The 17,788-nt window shown below is 36.0% G+C and overlaps 2 protein-coding genes across 2 annotated transcripts; both read left to right on the top strand.

Moving 5' to 3' along the window:
- The first annotated feature begins 10,763 nt into the window (after positions 1-10,763).
- Positions 10,764-13,103, top strand: LOC121393753. Its single transcript, XM_041563124.1, has 5 exons — positions 10,764-10,840; positions 11,685-11,928; positions 12,019-12,129; positions 12,733-12,852; positions 12,948-13,103. The coding sequence occupies exons 1-5, from the start codon at positions 10,771-10,773 to the stop codon at positions 13,087-13,089; spliced, it is 687 nt and encodes a 228-aa protein (XP_041419058.1). The 5' UTR covers positions 10,764-10,770; the 3' UTR covers positions 13,090-13,103.
- Positions 13,104-13,249: 146 nt separating this feature from the next.
- Positions 13,250-17,440, top strand: LOC121393922. Its single transcript, XM_041563769.1, has 9 exons — positions 13,250-13,270; positions 13,868-13,926; positions 14,318-14,464; positions 14,758-14,871; positions 15,636-15,752; positions 16,116-16,232; positions 16,466-16,573; positions 16,672-16,809; positions 17,116-17,440. Coding segments are annotated over exons 1-9 (822 nt in total). The 3' UTR covers positions 17,117-17,440.
- Positions 17,441-17,788: the final 348 nt, after the last annotated feature.

Raw genomic sequence — 17,788 nt, 5'->3', positions numbered from 1 at the left:
AAATGCTGGGATATGTCTCTACTAAAGGGTGCCAAAATGTATTAATTGGTATTAGTGGTGAAATAATTCACCCAAAACTTGCGTTGGGCAAATCTCTATACTGGATGATACATTTATACACATTGGTTTTGAGAGTTTTCTGTTAAATTAATATCACTGTAATCAGTCGGGAATATAACATGCCAGAAAAGTTGGTCACATTTGGTACTGGAAATATAAGACCATTGTTAGAACAATATCTTTATAAGATTCTCTGCAAACAATGTTGGTTCTTTATAGTGGGGCTGTTTAGGTCGGTGGATGTCAGGCCCCAGAAACAAGAAAGCAGCCAGTACTATTGGGCTTTCATGCTTTTCAAGAACATTACAGATGGATAAGTAATGAACTCAGAGGTATCTTATCATGGCAGGAGACAAATTATAGCATTATGTAAGCAGAACTTCATGGTGGCATTTCATAAAGCTGCAGACCTGCAGCCTACTCCATTATATTTGTATGCACACGTCTTTTATTGCGACAGTAAAATAGAGATATCCATGATTATTGGTGATCATTTACAAGGCACCATTTTCTCCATACATCTTGGTAATGGTAGGCTAGAAGACATAATTACTTTTACTTAGATATCCAAAGGAGGATACCCAATTAAACATAGTGTTATCAATAGACATATTCATATGACATATGAATGTGTCACACCATAGGTGGCAGAAAGATGAATGGATTGTATTGAACTATTCAATGAAGCATAGTGTGTAGCCAAAAATAAATAAGCAATCGAATATTAAAGAAAATATTTTTGAAAGCACAAATAGACTGGCAGTTGAGTGGAGAAATTGAAAAAGAGGAGAACAAGAAAGCTTTAAATTACATTAATTGCAATATTGTGAAAGTGTTTATGTTAAGATCAAAATGATGAAAGGCAATTTCATTTTTGCATCTTATATAAATAAGACCCTATGATACTCTTACCAAAGTCATTTGAAATTTCCCATTTGCATTTTTAGGTGCTCAGCTTAGAACAGTTGTATCACTCCCATTGTCAGGTTTGATTTGCTATTATGTGGACTGGGTTTAAATGTTGTTCTTATTTGGTACATATACAAAATAATACCTGTTTCTATATGTATTTTTCTTCTTAGTTATAGTACAATATACAGTAGCTCCGAACATTTAAAAAAATTGAGATGGAGACAATTTAGGCCACATTCCCTATCTGCCAAGCCTCACTGAGACATGCCCACAATTCACTTGAAATTCACTAACTGTGAAGCCTTGCATTGTTTAGGTCTGTCATGCAGTGGTTAATATAACTTTGCCTCTAGGCCAAATAATTCATATTAAACACACTGCAATGCTTAAAATATGCACTGTTGAGTTATGCACTTGCTGACGTGCATGGTTATTTCACAAGTGAGAACATAAAAGGATGATTTTGGCTAAGAATGAAAATTAAAAGATTATGTATTGTTTTTATTTTAACTGGTAGGTACTCTTGGAGTTTTGTGGTTTATATTGTGCTGTTTTCTTGTAAGTGACATCCCCAAATCTTATAGAAGTATTACTGATTCAGAAAAGGAATTCACACTCTCTGCTCTTCATAATCAAACACGTATAATTAAGGAAAAAGTAAGTTAGTTAATGACTTTGTGCAGACTTTGCTGACTGATTTGATGTCTTTCAGTACAGCACATTAACTTATAACCATATTATGACTATGAAGATGTTCATCCAGGTCATGGTATATCTAATATAAGTAATACAAAAACAAAAAAAAACATCAAAAAAGCTGGAGTCTCAGAGAAACTCAGGAGGATTTTCAACACACACAAAGTCCCTGTGTTTTTCAAACCTAGCAATACACTAGGTACACTGGTACACCCAAAGGATCCAATACCTAAAGAAAAACAAAGCAATGTGGTATATGCAGTCCAGTGTAGCGAGGATTGCACTAATCTATACATCGGGGAGACAAAACAACTGCTCACCAAGCAAATGGCTCAGCATAGGAGGGTGAACTCTACAGGGCAAGACTCCATTGAAGATAGCAATGTCCAAATCTTGGATAAAGAAGACCGCTGGTTTGAAAGAGGCGATTCATGTCAAGGTGGAGAACCCATCCCTGAACAGAGGTGGGGGCCTTCAAAACACTTCACACCTACATACATGCAACTCTCACAAGTGCACCGTGGGGAATATTAAATGACTCTTTGAATCTGTCTGAGAAACGTTATTTATTTCATATGAAGCTTATGTTACATTTTTATTTCTGGGATAGCTCCCCTTTAAAGGAGAACAAAAGGCGTATAAGTAAGGCCACTGGAGAGACCTCCCTCCTGAACCGCACCACCACTACTTACCCCAAAGGCTCTAAGGCTGTGGGCACACAAACTGAAGGGCTCCACAGCTCCCAGCCTGCATATTTTTGCAGGCTGAGAGAAGCGGATCTGCACTGTGTACCTGCTCAATTGATTTGAATTTGATCCATCTTTTTGTACACGCACATAGTGGAGCAGAAGCAGAGCTCTGCCCACATATGCGAGAGGAGGCATCTCCGTGCTGATGTCCAATGCATGAGTTTGCACGCAGGCTGAATTGATCAGGGATGCATAGCAGATCAGCTTCATGCTGAGAGCAGCCGAGCCCTTCAGCCAATGTGCCCACAGCTGTACAGAAAAGTGTTTCTTCGTGTGGTTTCTTATGGTAAGGATGAGGAGCACAGCTTAGTTTGGAGAGCGCAGTTTAGAATGCAACTGTGTCTGTCATGAAATGATCAGAGACCACTGTATGAAGTGAAGTGCCTGGTGTGGTATTCTGGAGGTGTGGCCAAAATTGTGCATGTCCAAAATATTTTCCGCTGCATGTAATGGGCACAGAGGGTAGAGCAATCAGTAATATTAGTAAGTGAAGAGTGGGCATGAGTAGGCTTGAGAAGGCATATTTTCATAGATGTTTTATATATTTTGTTCACTGCGTATATTGTGCTGTTTTTGGTGTTTTTTGCAGTGGCTTTTGACTAGCCTTAGGCTGGTTTTGTGACTGTTTTTGAAAATTAGAACTGGTAACCCTGTAGCCCTGCCAGGTGCTACTCTCGAGTGTGGCGCTAGTCATCCTTCCGAGAGCTACTTTCTTCAGGCACATCAGGACCTCCTTCACTTCTCTTACCTTAATATGCATCCACCAGGGTGAGCAAGGGGCACACTAATTCTGCACTTCCCCAGGAATCTTCAACTCAAACAGGACAAAAACAAGCCCCAAGTCCTCATAATTATGTTTCAAGCCATTCAAAGGAGAAAAGGCTCAGGTTACACAGCAGATAGCAGATACAACCATGATGTTCTACAGAGCTTATCTGTTATCCACTATCTAACCTGTGCCATACAGCCTTTTTTCATTTTCTGTCATTGCTCCACAGAACTTGTTTATATGAACTATAGTAGTGTTTCTAAAGCAACCAAATCAGTTTTACCAGTGCAGGGCAACAGTACATGATAGTTTCTTTACTTTAAAATACTTTCATTTTTTGGTGTTACTGTTCCTTTAAGACCTTAGTTAATGATGGATCCTCACCTCTCTGCTAAAAATGCAGCAAGCATCCATGTCAGGCTAGAGAATGAAACATTTATTTTCTGAGCCTCAGCCTGCTCATATGATGCTGTGTAAGAGTGGGATTGCCACCTAGCCGGTATTTGACTGGCCCAGCTGGTAAATCACAAGTGGAGTCGGGATTAAAAATTCATTGACAATGTGAAAAGAACCCTTTATATGGTTAGGCCCGGCTATTCCCTGCCCATTCCTCCACCTACTCTGCTCAATTCCCCCTCCCACTCCACCGTGTTCACTGCCTAGTTATTGCAACATTTTTTATGGATCCGCCCACACACACACTGCCTAGTTATGTCATCACCCCGCCTCTGTGTGACTGCTCACTATCTGACTTGAAGGCTGGTTCTAATATGGCAAAAAAGTGGCAATGTGTGTGTGTTAGGAAATGGCTGCTTCAGTTTGGAGGCTTGTCTGTGTATATCTGCGTGTCTGTTGCATAGGCTGAGCCTCGTGTTGTGAGAACACGGAATGTGTAAGGCTGCACTTGTACTTCAATAAAGACCTGTTTTTACTACTACTGCCTGGAGGACTGCTCATTGAGTGCCTACCCTACAAACAATACTGCGCTCCCCTGCATTACAGCTTCATGCGTTCAGCCGCAGGGGAGAGCAGGAGTAGACTTCATGCTTTGTAGTGCAACACAATCACAATGGCGTAGTTGCAGTCTCCAAACACTGCAGGGTACAGAGTGCAGTTGAAAGTTGTAGCCCCATACAATCCCAGCAGTCATAATTGCAGCTTCCAAATTCATTCCAGTCTTATGACTTATGACTCTTGCAAGGAATGAGAGCTGCCAATCGAGTATTACCCCCTCCACTAACTTTTTCTTCGACCTTCGAATCGAACGATTCGAAGTAAAAATCGTTCGACTATTTGACCATCCGATAGTACTGTCTCTTTAAGAAAAAACTTCGACCCCCTAGTTTGGATCAAGTACAAGGTATTCTTTTATTATTACAAAGAAAATGGGAATCATTTTTTAAATTTTTAATTATTTGGATAAAATGAAGTCTATGGCAGAAGGCCTTTCTGTAGTTCCGGGCTTTCTGGATAATGGGTTTCCGGATAATGGATCCCATACCTGTACTGTTACCTGTCTGTGTGCTTCTTAAACGTCCATAAACCGGTCCCGTGCTCTGGGTGAGACACTATTATTTACATTGCTTCCTAAAGGCTTAAAACTATGTACGGTATCTTTAAATTTATCCAACCCACTAGTTACAGATTTATAGAAGCTATGAGTGACTTTCTGGGCTTATTACCTACAGACCTAGCATTACCTTAAAGGGGTTGTTCACCTTTAAATTAACTGTTAGTATGATGTAGAGAGTGATATTCTGAGACAATTTGCAATTGGTTTTAATTTGTGGTTTTTGAGTTTTTAGCTTTTTTCAGTAGTTCTCCAGTTTGCAATTTCAGCAGTCTGGTTGCTATGGTCCAAATTTCCCTAGCAACCATGCACTCATTTGAATTAGAAACTGAAATATGAATAAGAGAGGCCTGAATAGAAAGGCAAGTTATAAAAAGTAGCAATAACAATGCATTTGTGCCTTACAGATCATTTGCTTTTTAGATGGGGTCAGTGACCCCATTTGAAAGCTGGAAAGAGGCAGAAGGCAGCAAATATTTAAAAAACTATATAAAAAAAAAGGGAACCACCCCTTTAGTGTGTATATAGGATTAGTCTAGAAAAAACCTGCTGCTTTTGGCTGATGACTTTGCCCCCCTTGGAAAATGTTCAGTGGGTACCCTTGCTCACTAAAAACAGTTTAGAAAAAGTTCACTGTTTAGTAGATAAACCTTTATAGCAATTATGGTTCTTAGGGGTCCGTTTACTAAAGTGCGTTAAAAATATTCGCACAATATATAGACAGAATTTTCGCCAAATATGTTATCGCCAGTTTACTAACCTGCGGTAAATACAAATTTGCGAATTTACTTGCGCAAGAATAATTGTTCGCCAGTTTGCTGAAAATAACGCTACGTACACATTAACGGCCGGTTTACTAAACATCGAAATGTGCTAAAGACAAAATTAACGCCAGAATATTCGCAAACTTTTACCACCACCTATGTAGTGGCGTAAAAGTATTTTTTTCACCAGAAAATTCTCAAGGGGCAGGAAATATCCCATAATACTGTTTTTTTTACCCATCATTCTTTGCTGACAGTCGTATTATTGGCAGCGGTATCACAGTCCAAGGATTCGTCAACTTCTTCGCTTTTTTGGCTTCATTGTGATTGGCTACATTAAACTGTCCATTTGTATGAAGCAAAGAGTTTGACTGGTATGATTTCTTGTTCCTATGATTCTATTGGCAGAAGGGTTTATATGCATACATGTTTGATTGGTGTCACTCTGGTAATGTCGTTGGATGGTATAATCATCAGTCAATAAAGTTTTAGAGTTTTGAAGATGCATTTCTGGCCATAAATGTCACAGTAAAAATTGCCATAATAACCGCCATAAAACAAGACTATTTTATAGCATAAATATTCGCAAAAACGTAATTTTTCTAAGGAAATTCACAACTCGCTACAATTACCGCTAACGTAAGCTGGTTTGTTAACGTAGTTACCGCAAGTGATCGCAATGACTTCTGAGCGCATCGCTGTTTAGTAAACTTAGTCGCTGCGAATATTCTGGCGTAAAAATATTCTCAGCGATAACATGCGGAAACTTAAAGTCAAATTTACCGAACTTTAGTAAACGTACCCCTTAATGTTCTTGCTACCTGTACACATCTGCTCTGTCAGTTATATTAATGGTGCAGTCTTCCCTAGACATAAACATTTTGACATTGAGCAGCAGAAATGCTGCAATCCTGGCTGAAAATTTGCATTTGCCATTGCGGCACACAGTTACGTTCTTTTGGCCATATTGGCCACAAATGTTGACAGGGGCAACTCCCCTTTGCACAATCTGTACTTCATGTTTTTTATGTTTAAATTATTTACATATTTTGTTATGCAGCTTTCTAGTTGTTAGGCCTCAGTTTCCCTAACACCCAGACACCAGCTGGGAAGTTACAATGTAACTTATAAAGTTATAACTGAGGGCCTGAATACAAGTATGAGCAACAAAGCATAACAATCAACCTAATATTTGGTTGCTGGGGACAGTGACCCTATCAACCAGACAGCATTTTCAGCTAGAGGTAAAATGCCTTGCTTAAATCTGGAAAAGGTTGTGTTCCAAATCACTTATACTAGATGAACTGCCAGTTGTCCTAATGTTCCAGCCAACTAAAGACTGGGGGATTGATCACTGAAGCTATGCAGGTATAGGATCCCTTATCCGGAAACCCGATATAAAGAAAGCTCCGAATTACGGAATGGCTTTCTCCCATAGACTCCATTTTATCCAAATAATCCAAATTTTTAAAAATGATTTCCTTTTTCTCTGTAATAATAAAACAGTAGCTTGTACTTGATCCCAACTAAGATATCATTAATCCTTATTGGAAGAAAAACCAGCCTATTGAGTTTATTTAATGTTTAAATGAATTTCTAGTAGACTTAAGGCATGAAGACCCAAATTGCAGATCCATTATCCAGAAACCCCCTGGTCCCGAGCATTCTGGATAACGCGTCCAATACCTGTACTACATTCTCATAGGTCTGTGTTTCTGTCTGAAGGGGTATTTTACCTCTGTTACGGCTTTGAAAAATAAAGAAACATGACCATTGAAATGGATCATTTTTAAAATATCTTCCTGCAAAAGTATCTTCTTTGAACACGTTTCTGTGCTGTGCCAGCCAAGAACATCCTGTTAATTAGTACTTTGTGCTTCATTGAACTGACTTTAGTGACAAAATCAGTGTCTATTTACTTTGGGCCTGACATAGTAAATTTATTTTAAACTTTCACTGCTGGACTTTCCCAGTGTTTTCTCATACAATGGTATTCCTTAGCAATGTATAATAACATTCACAGTCTATCATAGTAGTTATACAGTACAACGATGTGCTGGGGAATATATTTGATTCTTAGTGCTACTCCTTTATCAGTTGCTTGGGGCCTTGCTCAAACCATTTAACTCCTGTGTCCCAGGCACTGAATACAAGCTGTATGTGGCAGGGAAATACAGTGCTTGAGTAATCAGTGTAAAATACTGTGTACAACTAGTAGCATTTTAAGTAAATTTCCATAATATATATCAATATGGTTGTTAAGAATTATTTATTTAACAACTTGAATGGATTTTGCATCGTTTTCGTGTTACACTGTAAGTCATTTATTATGCAGTGCCCCATTTTTGGTCAGTGTTTTTGTGGTGTTGGTATGAATAATATTGCAAAATTAAAATCGGTTTATGTATTTTGTGCACCAATAAAATTCCTTCCTAGGGAGGTATCAATATTCTTTTATTCCTACAAACCCAAAAACAACATAAAAACAATCTCTCTCTTGTTACCATTGCTGGAGGTTTGTCCCATTTCCCAAGTACACGAGCAACTATAATAGCAGACATGTTACTGAAGGAATAATAACACACGATAGCATAAGAAAGGCTCACAATCATTTACTTATACATGTACCATCAAAACTCACACAATATAATTTTCTCTGCTGTAAATAAAAGGCCAAATGATAAAGTGAAAAAATAGAACAGAAAAAAATCATTTGAGAGAAGAAAATAGATCTTAGGATTTATGAAGAAAGAAACCAAAATTTTTTCCCTAATCTTAGGATTTATGAAGAAAGAAACCAAAATTTTTTCCCTATATCTGCTACTGCTAACTCCCTACAAATGTTTTACAGCAACTTCTCCTCTGAACTATAAAAAAGATTTGAAAAAAGTAGGGGTCAACTAGTGCTGCGACCCTAATGAAATACTTTTTTATGTGCCCGTCATTTAAGTAATTTATTTTCTATGTAAAACTCAATATTTAGGGGCAGATTTATCAAAGGTCGAGGTGAATTTTCATGGGAAAAAAAAAAATCGAATTTCAAGTTATTTTTTGTGTACTTTGACTATGGAGTATTCTGAATTTGATTTGAAATTGCAACAAATTCAAAAGTTCGAATTTCGAAATTTATCATGTACTGTGTCTTTAAAAATTTGAATGCGACTATTCCCCATCTAAAACCTGCTGAATTGCTGTTTTAGCCTATGGGGACCTCCTAGAACCTATTTGGAGTCAATTGGTGGACTTTGAAAAATCAAAGGTTTTTTTGGGAAAAACTCTGAATCGAATTCGATTGAATGTGCTATTAATTTGATTCATACGATTCGGAATTCAGCCAAATGCAGACCTATTAAACTTCAACTTAATTTCGGTTGGTCTTTTTGAATTCGAATTTCGATGTTTTTTCAATTAGAAATTCGACCCTTGATAAATATGCCCCTTAATGTTATGACATTGCATCCAATTTATGAATATATCTCATATAAGATATATGCTCAAAATAAATATAGTAATAATTCACAAAATAGTTCTGTTGGCAATATAAATCACAAGCCAAGTTATGTATAAAGCAACTTCAATACAAAATCATTTTTAATGTATGTAAACATTATAAATGTATTATATTGGTAGTGATGACACTAGACACATTTTGTATTAAGTAATTGCCTTGGAACCATGCCAACAATGGGGTCATGATGACATCATCGGCAGCTTGTTAACAACAGGTGTTTCCTGTGATCATTGTGACATCATTGTTACATCATTGTGACATCATTGTTACATCATTGTGACATCATTGTAACATCATTGTGACATCATTGTAACGTCATTGTGACATCATTGTAACATCATTGTGACATCAAACACAAGGTTTGATCTCACTTTACCTACAATACTTGTGCTCAGTCTAATGTTTACATCAGACGAAGCAAGAAGGAATAGACACTTATCTTTTTAAGTGCATATTTCTTTCTTATATTTCAAGAGATTTTCTAAACTTCAATTTTATAAGGTAGGAGATCTTAACTCTAGACAAGTTATGTTTTTTAAAGAAAAATATTAAATACAGTATTAAGATTATTTTATTTAACTGAATGATTCAGCCAAGCAGTACTTGTTAATTAAGAGTAAAGGAAAGTGTTCCACTGTGTATGGAAAGAGCCTATATTTTGCTCACATATTATGTAACTTGTAATTTAAAAGTAATAATATACATTTTGTTGCTTTTGCTATTAAACAAGTCTACAATATAGGGAGATTGCATAGATTTTGTTCTTATATTTTATTTAATTATTAAATAGTTATAACTATTTACTTATTTCATCCCTGTATCTTTATGTTAGTGTTCATGTTAGTATATGAAAAGTTTTTTCTTTCTAATTGATATCATATCGAGGGTTATTTATTAAACCTCAAATTTTTTTGATTGGGCTTTTTGGGGAAAAACTCGAATTTTTCGAGGAAAAAAGAAAAACTCAAATGTTTCGAGATTTATTATAGCCCGATGCTGCAAAAAGCCTGAATCCAGAAATCCGCCATCCCAGACCTGTCAAGGTCCTGTATAAGTCAATGGGAGAGGCACCTATCCCAAATTTATGTCATAGAGGTCCTTGGAGAATTTAGCCCAAAAATCCAACTTTTACGTTGTTTATGAGAAAAACTTGAAAAAAATCGATAGATTCAGAAAAAAAAGCCCAAAAACTTCAAGTGATTCAAGTTCTTGCTCGATTTTATTGAATTTTTCATGATCCTATTAATTTGGGTTATTTTTTAATAAAGCCAAATCAAGCATGCGAATTTGGTAAATAAAATATGAGATACATTCAGATTTTAGTAAATAACCCCCTAAGTGTTGAGGGATAAATGTTTTAATATTAGTGATGCAATTAGGCCAAGCTTGAATTAAGTAATTGTCATGTAACCATGACAACAATAGGGTCATTGTGACATCACAGGCATCTAACCACAAAACAACAGGTGTTTTGTGTGATTGTTATGACATCATATTTACATGACGAAGCAGGAAGGAATAGGTGCTTATCTTTTTAAGTGCTTATTTCTTTCTTATACTTCAAGATTTTTTAAACTTCAATTTTATGAGGTAGGAGATCTTAACTCCAGACATAAGAAACGTTACTGTTCTCTAACATTCTCACTTTATGTTAGTGTCCATGTTAGCATACGAAAAGCTGCAAATGTATTTTACAAACAATCTTATTTTTCTATCTCTTTCTATTGCAGAACTCAAGAATGAATCTTAGAAACTATTTGATGTGGATTATTATATTTGGACTGATTATGATTTGCAAAACTACATCAGGTAAATAGAGAATTTGAATTCAAAGACCTACAGTTGTTCTGATTTTGTCAACTAATCTAAATCATAGTTAGCACATCTTATAGAAAAGTGCAGACTTTTTATATCAGTGAAAGCCATCTAAATTTAAAGTTAGACTTATCTGGAAAGCCTTTACCCCAAAAGCTCCAAATTTTGGGAAAACCATGTTTAGTCCACTTTAAGCCAAAAATTTGAATTTTTAGATATGATTTTATTTTTCGCTGTAAAAATAAAACAGTACCTTGTACTTGATGGTAACTAAGTGGCATGAATCCATATTGGTGGAAAAACAATGTTATTGAGCTTATTTACTACTTAAGTGATTTTTATCACACTTAGGGGCACATTTACCTAGGGTCGAATTAACTAACCCTCGATATTCGACTGTCGAAGTAAAATCCTTCGACTTCGAATATCGAAGTCGAAGGATTTACCGCTATTCCTACGATCGAAGGATTTTAATCTATCGATCGAAGGATATTCCTTCGATCAGAAAATTGTTAGGAAGCCTATGGGGACCTTCCCCATAGGCTAACATTGGCCTCAGTAGGTTTTAGGTGGCGAACTAGGGGGTCGAAGAATTTTTTAAAGAGGCAGTACTTCGACTATCGAATGGTCGAATAGTCGAACGATTTTTAGTTCGAATCGTTCGTTTCGAAGTCGTAGTCGAAGGTCGAAGTAGCCCATTCGATGGTCGAAATAGCCATATTCGACCATTCGAAATTCGAACTATTTTTCCTCTATTCCTTCACTCGAGCTAAGTAAATGGGTCCCTTACAGTATAATGATTAAGTACAGTTTTACTAAGATTATAATTGTATTGCAGAAGATACACAAGAATATGAAGCAGATGATATAAACGCATATTTAGATGAAGACGCAAATGTAGATGATGAAGACGCATACATAGATTATCCTGAATCAGAAAAAACTGTGGAGACATTTACAATTCAGCCTACAATTCAGTGGACAAGTGCTAGGAATGAAACTGAGAATGATAAGCAATATGATATTCCAGTAATTGTTACAGGGTGTATTCTGGTAATTCCTGTGCTTGGAGCTATTGCATGGTAAGCCACTTTACTTATATTTTAATAATATATTTTATTGAAAACAGGCACCAAAACAAACTTTATATAACATATCTTTTGTTTCTGCAGGTTAGTGTATGCAAAAATTATAAAGAAGAAGAAACCAGTTAATGATGTTGAAAACCCAATAGAGACAGCACAGCCAGAGAAAGATTCTCCAATACTTGAAAGCTCTGATAGGTTTGTAATCCTCAACTAACTAATTATTTATTTTCATATATTGTCTCTTTCTGATGCCTAGGAGCCTACATACTGCTCATTTCAGCACAACCATTTAATCCTAGTTTTAATCCGCAACACATAGGGGCAGATTTATCAAAGGTCGAGGTGAATTTTTGAATTAAAAAATTCGAATTTCAATTTTTGGATACTTTGACTAGGGAATAGTCCAAATTTCATTTGAATTTGAAAATTTTTTAGAAAATTCGAATATCGAAATTTATCATGTACTGTCTCTTCAAAAATTAGACTTCAACCATTTGCCATCTAAAACCTGCCAAATTGCTATTTTAGCCTATGGGGGACCTCCTAGAACCTATTTGGAGTCATTTGGTGGACTTTGAAAAATCCAAGTTTTTTTTTTTGGTAAAAACTTCAATTCGAATTCGATCGAATGCGCTATTACTTCAATTCATATGATTCGATCGAAAACTGACATATTCCTACAAAAAAACAATTCAAATAACATCTTAATTTCAGTTGGTCTTTTTGAATTTGAATTATGAAGTTTTGACCCATAATATACACATGCAATAAGATTCAGTAGAATTTCCTTTTCTTTAGTTTTTTCAGGCGTCTGTATAAAAAAATTAAGGCGAAGATAACAAAGAAGAAACCAGTTACTGACGTGGAGAACCCGCCAGAAATATCTCCATCCAAGCAAAAATTAATAGAAGCTAAAAGGTTTGTAGGCATCTATTGACTATATTCCTATATTTTAGCATTTAGTTTGCCTTTATTTATTCAAACATCCTTAATTTTCATTTGTTGATTTTTAGGCCTGTGTTTAAAAAACCTAAGAAAAAGAAAAAGAAGAAAACAGTCGCTGACGGGGAGAAGCCACTAATGACCATTCAGCCTCAGCAAATAACAGCCACAGATGAAAGCCCTGTTAGGTTGGTAACCCTTAGTTCTCTATAATCCTTTCCTTAAGCAGTTGCATTTGATTCATTTTTTAATTAGGTTAAAATGTATAAAGAAAATGGCAACTTTTTTTAAATTTACATCTATGCACATGCACTTTATTTGGATATAGTTAACAAATTCACTTAATTTTTCTTTCTGTTGTTTAGTAAAAAACATGTTGCCATGGATTACTCTGGTCAGAGAAAACTAATCAACTTTACATTTTGGCAAATCATTTGACTAGGAGCTGCCATATTGTTAAATCTTGGGCAGTCTATTAATAACGTATCCATATTATAGTAAGGATAGCAAGCCATAGTAAAATAATATTAAAATGCTTATGGGGTGATTTATCAACTTCAAATTCAGATTTTTTTTCTACTAATGAATTGTTTTTTTTGCTAAAACTCTGGCATTTGAATGATGCGTTCAAAAACTTGTGTGGTTGATATTTAATACATCAGAAATAGCTAAAGCCCCAGAAAGATCTGTAGGCTTCAACAAAATGTATTTTTCTTAAGGAGATGATTTGCCTATTTTAACATTTAGATTTAAAGGATTTCCTTACAACGATAACTCCTAGGCTCCAAGCAACTAACTATAATGAACAATTCTATTAGCATGCTTGCTTAAATATACCCAGACATTGGTTTATCAGCACCCACTCACTTATTCATATTAATCAGCAGGAGATATTGAGTTTCCAGCTGCTAATATACACATGCAGTACAATTCAGTGTACCATATTTTGTTTTCTTCAGGTCTGTGCGTAAAAAAATAAAGATGAAAAAAGAAGAAACCAGTTAATAAAGCAGAGAGCCTACCAGCAGCAGCAGCTGAAAGCCCTGATAGGTTTGTACTTATATTCAAAGGTTTATGTTTAGAACACCAAACCAACCAAACTAGTGGCTCTCAATAGCAAAAGTGCCTAATATAAACCTCCGTGAGTCAATAGTTCTCAGACAACCAACAACTTGGTGCAATGGTTGGGGTAGTTTGAAGGGAGCCACCAATTCCTAAAATGAATGTTATATTTTAAGACCCAATAATGCTTTATCGTTATATTATACAATTCTCGAAATAAAATATTATTATACACCCTAGAGAATATTAGCTACTCACTCACTTTAGGTAGTATATTTTTATGATCTGCCAATGGACTTTTCAACAGATGTGATATATATTCCACAAAACAAAAGACAAAGTATGTTTTCATGATCTTTACATATTCTTCTTTGTATAGGGGAAAGCTTACTGAAATTACAGAAAACAGTGAAGCGCCTATAGACATAAGCCTTCCAGAACCTGGAAGTGACACATTCGATGTGTTCAGCTATATGGAGTCTATATTGACATCACATAAAACGCCTAAGAATCAGAAACGTAAAAAGTAAGTTTGCGATGCATAAGTTATTTGTTAATCATTGTTATTTTTTTTATAGTGAGAATGTAGCAATCTACAATTTGATTATGAGATGAGTCAAATAATCAGGTTATAATGAGGGGAAAATAATTTCTGGTAATAGATATACTAGAATGTGTATTGTTTTGCATTTTTTTATTATAGCAAACAGTAACAATGAGTATGTAAATGCACATTTAGAATACAGTTATAGTTGTACTTTAATTGTTATTTAGGTGTTTGAAGGAGTTTCAATGACCTTACATTTTTTGTCTTTACAGGGTACAACGTTATGCAATGTTTGAAGAGATTATGAATGATGATGATGATGATGCAGAAGGATTGACACAACAGTTGTTGGCGCTTCAAACAAATTACCAACACTCAAAGTGTAAGTAAAACAGAACCCTAACTTAATACACCAACAACATTTTTACTAACACAGATCTCACTTGTAAGGATCAGGCGATTTGGGGAGATTAGTCGCCCCAGCAACAAATCGTCACTTCTAAGGGGCGACAATCTCCCCAAACTGCCTTCCCCCGGCTAAAATTAAAATCGCCTCCTGTAATGCACACGCAGCCAGAAGCGATCCTAGAGGGGGCGGGCCCTGGTGCCTGACACGCAGCCGGGCCCCGCCCCCTCCGTACGGCCGCATTTGGCCGCATTTGTTGTGGCGCACGGACTGCTGGGGGCCCTGAGGGGGTGCCACTGCACAAAGCACTTCATTTTCCAAGGAAGGCAGTTCGGGGAGATTGTCGTCCCAAAGAAGAGGTGATTTGTCACTGGGGCAACTCATCTCCCCGAATCTGCTCATGTGGACTGACCCTAAAATGATTTGCAGCAGAGTAGCACACAGCTGAACAGATGTATGTATTAATAAATACAAATGTTTGTTGTTTATGGAAATGATAAAGCAATGACAATATTGAAATTAGAGATTATAATCTACTGAATTATCTAATTTAAAGATATCACTATCTTTAAATTAGATAATTCCAATGTTTGCCAATAAAAGACAAACATTGGAGATGAGTTTTCACAGCCTTGTCTAATGTTTAAAACCTACAAACTAGTGTAGCATCCTTTCTTATTGTTTTAAAAAACTATTAGTGAGATTAGATAGATGTCAGAAGTGTAAATATTGTTATATTTATAGTTTGGTGCGGTATGAACCGATAGAAGATAGTGAGGAGAAAGATGCTACATCAATGCAGTCTGAGATGGAAACTTCTACTATCCAACTGCAGACTTCAGAACCCAGGGAACCAGAGAGGTGAGTTTCCTAAACTCTACAGCTCAAAGCCTGATACGATTTTTAAATTCATAGTTCAGTATTTTGAATTATAAAACAATCTAAATGTTATTGGGTGGCAGTGTTCTACACTGCTCACTTTGTTATATAGTAATTCATTTTTTTATATATATTATCTGTTGCAAATGCATCTTTTATTTAAAGATATCACTTATGGAGTAATTTCCTGTTTTGCCAAGAAAGACAAACATAGGAGATGAGTTTGCATAACCTTGTCTAATGTTTAAAACCTGTAAACTAGTGTAGCATAATTTCTTAATGTATAAAAAAACTATTAGTGAGATTAGATCAATGTCAGAAGTGTAACAATTGTTATATTTATAGTTTGGTGCGGTATGAACCGATAGAAGGTAGTAAGGAGGAAGATGTGACATCACTGCAGTCTGAGATGGAAACGTCTACTATCCAACTGCAGACTTCAGAACCCAGGGAACCAGAGAGGTGAGTTTGCTAAACTCTACAGCCCAAAGCCTGATATTTTTAAATTCATATTTCAGTATTTTGAATTATAAAACAACATAAATGTTATTGGGTAGCAGTGTAATACACTGCTCAATGTTTAAAACCTGCAATATATATTATCTGTTGCAAATGCATATTTTAGAGCAGAATGTATGTGTTCTACACATTAGGTTATATAAATGTGAATAATTTAACTATTTTCTAATCCACAGTGATGTACAAATTGTACGGATTGAACCACCTAATGAGGATGGTGAACTCACTTTGCAAATAGTGAAGGAAAGCATTCCCGTCCCACAACAGCCTTCAGAACCTGAGACGTGAGTTTGCTAAACTCTAGAGTCCTAAAAACTCTTCAACTCATAAATGTAATGAAAATATCACCATTACAACTTAATACTTTTTTTCTAACACACAGTGAAGATGTTGTCAAGAAAAGTGAATCTGCATTGAAAGAGGACCTATTTTTCTATTTCTTATTGTCGTATGCTAATATGCTACAGAAATATTCCTCAGCACTAGCAGCATATGTTAAGCAACCTTCAAAACCTGAATGGTGAGTTTGCTAATCTCTATAGACAAATTGTTTATTACTTTTTTAATTTACATTTAAGTTATTTTATTCACCAAATAATACAAATGCAACATTTCACTTTTTATGCTAATTGTATGGGAGTGGGTGCCAGTTCACATAGCAAATGGAAAAATGTGAGGATTTTTTTATCGTGGGATTATATAATAGGGATAATTATTCAGAGCATATAGACCTAGTCCAATGCACTTTTCAATGCAATACAAACCATTAAGACTAGTTTAGCACAACCATGTATTGACTACCGTATTACTTTTTTCTAATGTGCAGAGAAGAGTAACCTGTGAATACTGAACCAACCGAAGACACTTGCTTGATGACAGGGGTGCTTCGCCAATGAGGCGAGTTGAGGCTGTCGCTTAAGGTGGCAGCGCTCCACTAGGTACCGGGGGGCAGCAAAAATGCTGCTCCTGGTACTTTAGGAGCAAATTTCTGGGGGAGGGGGGGCAGCAGCAACTGCTGCTGCCTCAGGCGGTGGAGGGGCCAGGATCGCCCCTGCTTGATGAGCATGGAGAATGATGAGCATGGAGTAGAACAGAGAAAACCTCAGTGAACTGAACTGAGATGAATAAATAACTTTATTTTTTAAAATAAATAATTGTCTTAATAAATTATTATTGGTGGTTTTCTTTTAAATTAACAAATAGCATACAAAGTTTGAATACAGATGGATCTTTATTATTCTTTTTAGTTTGTTGACATTCAAAAAGCCAAACAAGGTAATTGAGGAATGAAGTGCTATTGCGCATGCCCCTCTGTTCTACTTCATATGCATATCTTTAATACAGTTGGCTGGCAGGATTCAGCCAATCTGATGCAAATAAAGCTGGAGAGGAATGTCATATACAGTAATGACTCAGGGCAGTAGGGCACGCTTGAAAAAGGAAATACATTTTCTGAATGTTGCAAATGTGTCCAATAGTTGGCTATTGATAGAGATATT

The sequence above is a fragment of the Xenopus laevis genome, chromosome 5L, assembly GCF_017654675.1.
Source record: "Xenopus laevis strain J_2021 chromosome 5L, Xenopus_laevis_v10.1, whole genome shotgun sequence".
NCBI lineage: Eukaryota > Metazoa > Chordata > Amphibia > Anura > Pipidae > Xenopus > Xenopus laevis.
Note: the sequence above shows the minus strand (reverse complement) of the source record. Positions and strands in the feature narration are given on the sequence as shown.

Excerpts from the sequence above, each read along its gene's own strand:
- LOC121393753 (XM_041563124.1), top strand. The coding sequence starts at position 10,771 with ATGAATCTTAGAAACTATTTGATGTGGATTATTATATTTGGACTGATT. Across the intron at positions 10,841-11,684 it reads GATTTGCAAAACTACATCAG|AAGATACACAAGAATATGAA; the intron begins GTAAATAGAGAA and ends ATTGTATTGCAG. Across the intron at positions 12,853-12,947 it reads AAATTAATAGAAGCTAAAAG|GCCTGTGTTTAAAAAACCTA; the intron begins GTTTGTAGGCAT and ends GTTGATTTTTAG.
- LOC121393922 (XM_041563769.1), top strand. The coding sequence starts at position 13,250 with ATGTTGCCATGGATTACTCTG. Across the intron at positions 14,872-15,635 it reads TACCAACACTCAAAGTGTAA|TTTGGTGCGGTATGAACCGA; the intron begins GTAAAACAGAAC and ends TTATATTTATAG. Across the intron at positions 15,753-16,115 it reads GAACCCAGGGAACCAGAGAG|TTTGGTGCGGTATGAACCGA; the intron begins GTGAGTTTCCTA and ends TTATATTTATAG.